The 11,326-nt window shown below is 38.0% G+C and overlaps 1 protein-coding gene across 1 annotated transcript in view; it reads right to left on the bottom strand.

Moving 5' to 3' along the window:
• EFCAB13 (EF-hand calcium binding domain 13) overlaps positions 1–11,326 on the bottom strand; it is a 125,240-nt gene that overhangs the window by 89,182 nt on the left and 24,732 nt on the right. Inside the window, exon 8 of the mRNA XM_025362903.1 lies at positions 2,106–2,249. Within this exon, the coding sequence (XP_025218688.1) occupies positions 2,106–2,249 (144 nt within the window). The remainder of the gene's footprint in view (positions 1–2,105; positions 2,250–11,326) is intronic.

The raw sequence follows: 11,326 nt of genomic DNA, 5'->3' as shown, positions 1-11,326 counted from the left end.
AAAAAAAAAAAAAAAAAAAAAAAAAAAAAAGGAGAAATAGATCACATCTGTAATCCCAGCACTTTGGGAAGCCAAGGCAGGTGGATCACAAGGTCAGGAGATCCAGACCATCCTGGGAACATGGTGAAACCCTGTCTCTACTAAAAATACAAAAATTAGCTGGGCGTGGTAGCACGTGCCTGTAATCCCAGCTACTTGGAGGCTGAGGCAGGAGAACCATTTGAACCAGGGAGTCGGAGGTTGCAGTCAGCCAAGATCACACCACTGCACTACAGTCTGGCAACAGAGAGGAGTAAAAAAAAAAAAAGAGAGAGAGAAATGGAAAGACTTAAGAGATATCTATCTTATATACAGAAAAAAGAGGAAAAGTTTTTTAAAAGATATATCGAAGACTTTAAATAAGGGAACTATTGCATGAGGAATAGAGAAGTAGAGTTGTCAAGGATGACTCTCAGGTTTCTACCTCACCCTTCTTGTGTCTATTCTAGGTGCCAAGCACTGTGATGTGTATATTTAATTCCTATAACAAGTCTATAAAATTAGTATCATTTGTCCAGTATACCTCCCCAAATAAAGCAGGAGACCTGGAGACCGAGACCAGAACTCCACAAGCAAAAAGCAAAGTACTGCAGCTGTTTCATATATGATTTCTGTTGTTTCTGGTAGGGCATGCCCTAAAGGCTTAAGATTAGGCTTTAAAATCCCCATTTTACATTTTCATACCCCATCATATCCTTCCACTCATGCCTCACCCCAGAGCCCACCATACCTGACTTCTTAATAGAACTCCATGTGGCTGGATTCTATCTCCAGACCACATATCAGCAACCAAAAGCCCACTACAAAACCACCATTAATAAATGACAAAAACTAGTGGAAGCCCACTCAGAAAGATGTCATGTCTGAGTATTTTTCTGCCATATTTACACAAACTGTTCCTTTGGCTTAAGATGTTTTTCTCACTCTTCGCTACCACCTTCAACTACTTAATTCATACTGATCCTTCAAGATTCAGCTCAGACATCAGTTCCTCTGATAATCTTTCCCCAAGGCTTCCAGTATGTATTAGCAGCCTATGTACACTCTATTATAGTATTTGCCATGCAGCATTTTAATTTTTGGTTTGCTTAGTTTTTTCCACACTTGAATGTGAGTTCCCTCAAAAAAAAAAAAAAAAAAAAAAAAAAGAAGTGTGTTTTATTCATCTTTGCATCACCTAGCACAGTTCCAGGCATAGTAGATATTAAATGACTATCTGATTCATTAAGTGAATGAATCAGGCTGGGCCCAGTGGCTCATGCCTGTAATTCCAGCTACTCAGCAGGCTGAGGCAGGAGGATCACTTGTGGCCAGAAATTTGAGACCAGCCTAGGAAACATAGCAAGACCTCATCTCTACAAAATAAAAATTAGCCTGGCATGATGGCACACACCTATAGTCCTAGCTATTCAGGAAGATGAGGTGGGAGGATTACTGAGCCTAGGAGGTCAAGATTACAGCAAGCTATGATCACAACATTGCACTACAGCCTGGGCAACAGAGTGAGGCTCTAAAAATAATAAAATAATAAAATGAATCAATCAATTAATCACTAATTATTATAGGACATCCTCTGGTTACAAGTAAACATGTAATACAAAACACCTGCTAAATATTTTTATCATGTTTAAAGCAATCCGCATTGTACAGAGAGTAACTGAAGGGCATAGCAAAATTGTTTAATCAAAGCTACATAATAAAGTTGAGAATTCAAGAAATTTAGGTCTTCTAACTTGTGGAGTCAATGCCCTCGACACTACAAGAAACTACTTCTCCACAAAGACCAGAAATGACTTGGAAAAGAGATATAAGGCTGAATTCTTTTAAAATTCATTTTACTCTTTTACCAAACATACCAAACTATAACAATTTTAGAAACTTCTCACTTAATTTTTCTAGATTATTTCTTACTATAGACACCAGTCAACAGTGTCAATGGCAAAAGGTAAGAATCAAGAGAAAAAAGGAGAAGCAAAGGACAGATTGCAAAATTGATATCCAGAAAAAAAATGTATAAATACATGCACATATATATTTACATATATATTTCAATGCAAATAACTCACTGTCAATATAGGTATGTTTTATCACTTCTTCTAAAATTTCAGGGTTTATAGGGATACCCATGCTATCCAAAACACCAAATATTTCATCAGTTGAAACTCGACCACCTTTTATCCTACAGAAAATCTTCAAGGCATCCCAGAATGCTGCAAAAAACAAATTAGTATACCATGAGAATCAATAGCTTTTCTTGGAAAAGGAGGTGACTTTGTGTCAATAGCCCACTAAGGGAAAATAACCTTATATAAGCACGGGATTTTATAAATATTTATCAACAAGTAAATCACTGTTATAAAATAACTTTATAATAGTGACTAAAACATTGGTCTTTTTTTCTCCATAGGAATTTCATATTCTTATGTTAACAATCCTTAGCATATAAAATGAATTGAAAAGAACCTGGTCAGAAGGAAATATTCAGCGTGACCCTGACTAGCAAACCAAATCTGGGGCTCCCCAAGACATCTACTTCTGAATCTTAGATTCTATAATTTTAGAACAATGTAACTAAAATAAATTAAATACCAAATCACTTTATCATTTTCTAAAATTTGTAGTCACATCAGAGAGCTCAGTATATTTTTAATTTTAAAAAGAAAATATTCAGATAAATTATAATTTTCCACAAAAAAACTTCCTTAAGAATTAAACAGATTGAAAGCCGTGTTCAACTGCTAAATTTAAATTCTCCCTGACCACTACTAATTAGCCTTGACAAAAAAAAAAAAAAACACAATTCCCATGATCAATTTCAGACAGAAAATCACATTATAGTCAGACTAGATTTTCTTGAAATTCATCATATAATAAACTAACGATTACTAAGTTCTTTGATAAGTACAATCAAGGACAAAAGGCTGGGCATTATTTATTCATTCAATTAGTCTTTTTTTAATTAATTAATTTTTTTAAGACAGGGTATCTCTCTGTAGCCCAGGCTGGAATGCAATCACACAATCTCAGCTTACTGCAACCTCTGCCTCCCCAGCTCAAACGATTCTCCCACCTCAGCCTGTTGAGTAGCTGGGACTACAGACACGTACTACTATACCCCGCTAACTTTTTTGTATTTTTGTAGAGATGGGGTTTTGCCATGTTGCCCAGGCTGGTCTCGAACTCCTGGGCTTAAGCGATCCACCCGCCTTGGCCTCCCAAAGTGTTGGGACTACAGGCATGAGCCACCATGCCTGTCCTCAACTACTCATTATTGATCAAGTTAACAAAAATAGCAAAGGAAGGGACCTCCAGAAACCATCTCCTCCATAAAAGCAATGAGAACTCTGGCAGAAATTATCAGAACCAACTTGTTTCAAAACTCTGAAAATAAGCCAAAGGCTTGCAGTTATCCGAGGAATTTCTTCAAGAAAAATGACTGAGTCTCAACAAGAACAGTGAGCTTTGTGGCATTTTAACTTGCCCTATTCCCGTCTACCCATCTCCAGGTTCCCTGGAGCATTGAAAACCAGTACTCTACAATCATGATGAAAATGTGTGTGTGCACTAATGAGGTGAGAAAGGCCTCTTTAAGCACAACTCAAAACTCAGAAGACATAAAGAAAAAATAATAAATTTTGTGATAAAATGTAACAGTCCCATTCCAAAAAACAAGGACACCATTTCAAAATTAAAAGAGAAACCATAGACTAGAAGAAAACACTTGTAACATACATAACAAAGGATTAATAGCCAGAATATGAAAACTCCTACAAATCAATGAGATGAACAATCTAGTTTTTTAAATGAAAAGTATATGTGAAAAGGCAATTCATAGAAAAAATATATGAATGACCAGTAATTATATTAAAAGATTACTAATTTCATAATTGAGAAATACAATTAAACAAGATAGTTTCTGCAAATCAAGGTGGCAAAATTTCTTTTTCTCTTAAGAAAAAGATACTTGCATTTTTCCCTTTTATTTTTTTCTAGGGGGTCTCTTGATTTCTAACTGTATGCCTGATCTTTTTACTAGTTTCTATGAGACCTAGGTCCTTTGCTTCCACTCTGCCTAGTGATTGATAACTCATTTTGCCTTGACAAAACATAAATTATATGTATGTATGTGCATATAAAAAGAATTCTCGGGTCAGTATTAAATTGTAGCAATCTTAGAGGGGTTAAAGAAGGTCTTTCACATCTTTATACACATATATTGCTTGGATATTTTATTAAAACAATATATTCAAGAATTATGTGTGTTCTTTTAAAAGAAAAAAAAGAAACCTGAGAGTTCTTGATTAGTCTCAGAACACTATGTCCATAAACAGAAAATAAGGTCAAAATAGGAAACCAGGACTTGAAAAATCAAGGAATATAGGGAAGTAAATAAGCTATTCTAAGTTGTAATTCAAAAAGTGGTCCCTACGCGCTGCTCTGTCTGTCCGAGTAGAAGTTGCAAATTAGTCCTGCCTCCTATCCACCATTTTTCCCTATTGTCTGGATCTCAACTTACATTTTTTTCTGACTATAGATTTATATGTGTGTTTGGACTCCTAAGTACTGACCACAGATACATACCTATAATTTATGTTTTGTAGCAGGGCACGGTGGCTCATGCCTGTAATCCCAGCACTTTGGGAGGCTGAGATGAGGCAGTGGATCACCTGAGGTTAGGAGTTCAAGACCAGCCTGGCCAACATGGTGAAATCCCACTTCTATGAAAAATATAAAAATTAGCCAGGCGTGGTGGTTTGTGCTTGTATCCCAGCTACTCGGGAGGCTGAGGCAGGAGAATTGCTTGAACCAGGTAGGCAGAGGTTGCAGTGAGCGAGATCGCGCCACTGCACTCCAGCCTGGGCAACAAGAGTGATATTACATCCAAAAAAATAATAGTAATTTATGCTTTGTCAAGGCAAAATGAATTATCAAAAGGTCAAAATAGGAAACCAGGACTTGAAAAATCAAGAAACATAGGAAAGTAAATAAGCTATTCTAAGTTGTGATTCAAAAAGTGGTAAGTAGACACTCACATCGTGAACTTTTGTGCCAAGAACTACTGCAGGAACATACCAGGAAAGCCAAGAGAATCCACAGACCCCTTGAAAGAGGTGGATGCCCTTGCAGGCTCTGTGGGACAGCCAAGTAATTGTGAGTCTGCTTGCTTTCTCAGTGGGGAGGCTTGTAGCCTGGGGCAGGTTCTCATCCCTGCTCACTGCCTGCCTGGAAATAAACTGTGCTATAGGTGAAGCACAGTGGGAGTGACACCAGTCTTTCAGACTGTGGGCTTCGTGGAAGCTGAGTGAGGCCTATCACTGCTGGTTTTCCCCCACTTCCCTGGTGACCTGTCAGGCAGCAGAGGCAGCCATAATCCTCCCAGGAACATAACTCCATTGGCCTGGGAACCACACCCTCACCCCGACAGCAGCTGCAGCAAGGCCCACTCAAAGAGAGTTTGAGCTCAGACATGCCTAACCTGCCCCACCTGATGGTCTTTCTCTACCAATCCTGGTAGCAGAAAACAAAGAATATATCTCTTGAGAGCTCTATGGCCCTGCCCACCACCTGACCCTAGGGCAAGCTTGTAATCTCCCTATACTACTACAGCTGATGTGCTCTTGAAAGTGCCACCTCCTGGCTGGAGGCCAACCAGCACAAAACCAGCACACTAAACAAAAATACAACCAAGGACCCTAACAGAGTCCACTTCATTCCCCTGCTTCCTCCATTGGTGCAGGTGCTGGTATTCACAGCTGAGAGACCTGAAGATGGAACACATCACAGGACTCTTTGCAGACACTCTCCAATACCAGTCTGGAGTCTGGTAGCTCCACTGGGTGGCTAGATCCAAAAGAGAAATAACAATCACTGCAGTTTGACTCTCAGGAAGTCCCTTGTTCAGGAAGCCCTATGTCTCAGGAAGCCCCTAGGGGAAGGGGAAGAGCACCAAATCAAGGGAGCACTCTGAGGGACAAAAGAATCTGAATAGCAGCCCTTGAGTCCCAGAGCTTCCCTCTGACATAGTCTACCCAAATGAGAAGGAACCAGAAAAACAATTCTGGTAATATGACAAAATAACGTTCTTTTACATCTCCAGAAGATCACACTCCAAAGTTTAGCAGCAATGGATACAAATCAAGATGAAATCTCTAAATTGCCAGAAAAATAATTCAGAAGGTCAATTATTAGGCTAATCAGGAGGCACCAGAGAAAGGTGAAGTCTAACTTAAAGAAATAAAAAAAAAAAAGATACTGGATATGTATGGGAAAATCTCCAGTGGAATAATATAAATAAAAAACAATCATAACTTCTGGAAATGAAGGACACATTTAGAGAAATGCAAAATGAGCTGAAAAGTCTCAGTAATAGAATCAAATAAGTAAAAGAAAAAACTTCAGAGCATGAAGGCAAGGTTTTCTAATTAACCCAATACAACAAAAACAAAGAATAAAGAATTTTTTAAAATGAACAGGCTGGGTGTGGTGGCTCAGTCCTGTAATCCCAGCACTTTGGGAGGCTGAGGCGGGTGGATCATGAGGTCAAGAGATCGAGGCCATCCTGGCCAACCTGGTGAAACCCCATCTCTACTAAAAATACAAAAATTAGCTGGGTTTGGTGGCATGCACCTGTAGTCCCAGCTACTCGGGAGGCTGAGGTAGGAGAATCATTTGAACCTAGGAGGCAGAGGTTGCAGTAAGCTAAGATCGCATCACTGCACTCCAGCCTGGCAACAGAGCAAGATTCTGTCTCAAAAAAAAAAAAAAAAAAAAAAAGAACAAAGCCTCCAGGAAGTTTGGGATTACTTTAAATTACCAAGTCTAAGGATAATTGGTGTTTCCAACTATGCAGCCATAAAAAAGGATGAGTTAATGTAGGGACATGGATGAAGCTGGAAACCATCATTTTCAGCAAACTAACGCAAGGACAAAAAACCAAACACTGCATGTTCTCACTCATAGGTGGGAATTGAACAATAAGAACACTTGGACACAGGAAGGGGAACATCACACACTGGGGCCTGTCATGGGGTGGGGTGAGGGGGGAGGGATAGCATTAGGAGATATACCTAATGTAAATGATGAGTTAATGGGTGCAGCACACCAACATGGCATATGTATACATATGTAACAAACCTGCACATTGTACACGTGTACCCTAGAACTTAAAAGTATAATTTAAAAAAAAGAATACTTGGTGTTTCCAAAGCAGAAGAGAAATCTAAATGTTTGTTGAAACATATTTGAGGGAATAATCAAGAGAAACTTCCCCAACCTTGTGAGAGATCTAGATATCCAAATACAAAAAGCTCAAAGAACACCTGAGAAATTCATCTCAAAAAGATCATGACCTTGGCACAAAGTCATCAGGTTATCTAAAGTCAAGATGAAGGAAAGAATCTTAAGAGCTGTGAGGCAAAAGCATCAGGTAACCTATAAAGGAAAACCTATCAGATTAATAGCAGATTTCTCAGCAGAAACCCTACAAGCTAGAAGAGATTGGGTCCTATCTTTAGCCTCCTTAAACAAAACAATTATCAGCCAAGAATTTTGTATCCAGTGAAACTAAGCTTCATAAATGAAGGAAAAATACAGTCTTTTTTCAAACAAATGCTGAGAGAATTTGCCATTACCAAGCCAGCATTACTGACTGCTAAAAGAACTGCTAAAAGGAGCTCTAAATCTTGAAACAAATCCTCAAAATACACCAAAATAGAATCTCCTTAAAGCATCAATTTCACAGGACCTATGAAACAACAACACAGGAAAAAAAAGAAAAAAAAAAAAAAGCAAGATATTCAGTCAACAACTAGCACATTGAATAGTACCTCACATCTCAGTACTAACATTGAATGTAAATGGTCTAAATGCTCCACTTAATAGAGAATGGCAGAATGGATAAGAATTCACCAACCAAGTATCTGCTGTCTTCAAGAGACTCACCTGACACTTAAGGACTCACTCACATAAACCTAAGGTAAAGGGGTGGAAAAAGATATTCCATGCAAATGGACACCAAAAGCAAGCAGGAGTAGCTATTCTTATATCAGACAAAACAAACTTAAAGCAACAGCAGTTTAAAAAGGCAAAGAGGGACATTATATAATAATAGGACTAGTCCAACAGGAAAATATCATAATCCTAAATATATATGCACCTAACATTGGAGCTCCCAAATTTATAAAACAGTTACTACTAGACTTAAGAAATCAGACAGACAGCAACAATAGTAGGGGGCTTCAATACTCCACTGACAGCATTAGACAGGTCATCAAGACAGAAAGTCAACAAAGAAACAATGGACTTAAACTACACGCTAAAAAAAATTGATCTAACAGAAATTTATAGAACATTCTACCCAATAAATGCAGAATATGAATTCTATTCATCAGCACACGGAACATCCTCCAAGATAGACCGTATGGTAGGCCACAAAACAAGACTCAACAAATTTAAGAAAATTAAAATTACAGCAAGTACTCTTGCTACAGTGAAATAAACTAGAAATCAACTCCAAAAGGAACCCTCAAAACCATGCAAATGCAGGGAAATTAAATAATCTGCTCCTGAATAATCATTGAGTCAACAATGAAATCAAGATAGAAATTTAAAAATTCTTTGAACTGAACAATAATAGTGACACAACCTATCAAAACCTCTGGGATACAGCAAAAGCAGTATTAAGATAAAAGTTAATAGCATAAAATGACTACATCAAAAAGTCTGAAAGAACACAAATAGGCAATCTAAGGTCACACCTCAAGGAACTAGAGAAACAAGAACAAACCAAACCCAAACCTAGCAGAAGAAAAGAAATAAGCAAGATCAGAGAACTAAATGAAACTGAAACAAGAAAAAAATGTAAGTCAGAAACCAAGTAGACAAAAGAGAACTAGGCAAATCCTAATGCCATGGAGTCTATCAAAATGTCAAAAAGAAAAAGCAAGCCAAGCATCATATCTATATGGTTCACTGCTGCATATATAGGCATTAATGTTTATTACATAAATGAATAAATAAGCATTGAAGAGTTTTTATTGCTTTTTACTTGCTGCTCGAGGACTATAAAGACTATCACATTCACATAGCCTTGATTCTAACAAAATAAAATCTGGGCCAGGTGCAGTGGCTCACGCCTATAATTCCAACACTTTGGGAGGCCAAGGCAGGCAGATCACTTGAGGTCAGGAGTTCAAAACCAGCCTGGCCAACATGGTAAAACCCCATCTCTACTAAAAATACAAAAATTTAGCCAGGCATAGTGATGCACGCCTGTAGTTCCAGTTACTTGGGAGGCTGAGGCAGGAGAATCCCTTGAACCTGGGAGGCAGAGGCTGCAGTGAGCCAAGATTGTGCCACTGCACTCCAGCCTGCCTGTGTGAGAGAGCAAGACTCCACCTCAAAAAAAATACATACATACATAAATAAACCATCTGATTCACTATAAAAGGAACATACCACAAAATAATAATGGCCATATATGACAAACCCGCAGCCAACATCCTTCTGAATGGGGAAATGTTTAAAGCATTCCCTCTAAGAACTGAAACAAAACTATTCACCACTTGTATTCAATATATTACTGGAAGCCCTACCCAGAGCAATCAGGCAAGAGAAAAAAAAATAAGAGGCATCCAAGTTGGAAAAGAGGAAGTCAAATTATGTCTGTTTGCTGATGATATAATCTTATACTAAGAAAACCCTAAAAACTCCTCCCAAAAAAAAAAACTCTTAGATTTGATAAACAAATTTGATAATGTTTAAGTAGATAAAATTGGTGGCATTTCTATACCCTAGTATCAAGCTGAGAACCAATCAAGAAGGCAATACCATTTAGCTTAGCTACAAAAACCAAAGTACCTAGGAATACATTTAACCAAAGAGGTGAAAGATCTCTACAAGGAAAACTACAAAACAGTGATGAAATAAACTATAGAGAACACAGACAAATGGGAAACATCCCATGCTCATGGATCAGAAAATTAATATCGTTAAAATGACCATACTGCCCAAAGCAATCTACAGATTCAGTGCAATCTCTATCAAAATACCAATGTCATTTTTCACGAAATAGAAAAAAAAATCTTAAATTTTACGTGGAACTAAAGGAGCCCAAATAGCCAAAGTAATCCTAAGCAAAAGAACAAAGCTGGAGACATCACATTATATGGTAATATATCAAATTATACCGTAACAGTAACCAAAACAGCATGGTACTGCTATAAAAGTAGACACATAAATTGGTGGAACAGAAAAGAGAACTCAGAAATGAAGTTTCATATCTATAACCACTTGATCTTTGACAAAGTTGACAAAAACATACACTGGTGAAAGGACACTCTTTTCAATAAATGGTAAAGGGAAAATTGGACTGCCATTCGCAGAAGAATGAAACTAGACCCCTATCTCCCACCATATACAAAATCAACTCAAGATGGATCTAAACTTAAATGTAATACTCAAAGCTTTAAGAATACTAGATGAGGCTGGGCGCAGTGGCTCACGCTTGTAATCCCAGCACTTTGGGAGGCTGAGGCAGGCGGATCATAAGGTCAGGAGATCAGACCATCCTGGCTTACACGGTGAAACCCCGTCTCTACTAAAAATATAAAAAAACTAGCCAGGCGTGGTGGCGGGCGCCTGTGGTCCCAGCTACTCGGGAGGCTGAGGCAAGAGAATGGTGTGAACCCAGGAGGTGGAGCTTGCAGTGAGCCAAGATCAGGCCACTGCACTCCAGCCTGGGCGACAGAGCGACAGTCCATCTGGAAAAAAAAAAAAAAAAAGAATACTAGATGAAAACCTAAGGAAAACTCTTACTGACATTGGTCTAAGCAAAGAATTCATGACTAAGAATTCGAAAGCACAAGCAACAACAACAAAAAAAGGCAAATGAGACAACTAAACTAAAAAGCTTCTGCACAGCAAAAGAAATAATCAACAGAATGAACAGACAACTTGAAGAATAGGAGAAAATATTTGCAAACTGTGCATCCAACAAGGGACTGATATCCAGAATTTACAAAGAACTCAAACAGATCAATGACAACAAAAACAACAAATAATCCCATTAAAAAGTGGGCAAATGACATGAATAGACATTTTTCAAAAGAAGACATACAAATGGCCAAATGAGTATTATGAAAAAATGGAAAGTAGTGTGGAGATTTCTCAAAGAACTAAAAATAGAACTACTGTATGATCCAACAATTCCACTACTAGGTATATACACCCAAAGGAAAAGAAACCATTATCTCAGAAAGATACCTGCACTCATATGTTTATCACAGCA

The sequence above is a fragment of the Theropithecus gelada genome, chromosome 16 (assembly GCF_003255815.1).
Source record: "Theropithecus gelada isolate Dixy chromosome 16, Tgel_1.0, whole genome shotgun sequence".
Classification (NCBI taxonomy): Eukaryota; Metazoa; Chordata; class Mammalia; order Primates; family Cercopithecidae; genus Theropithecus; species Theropithecus gelada.
Note: the sequence above shows the minus strand (reverse complement) of the source record. Positions and strands in the feature narration are given on the sequence as shown.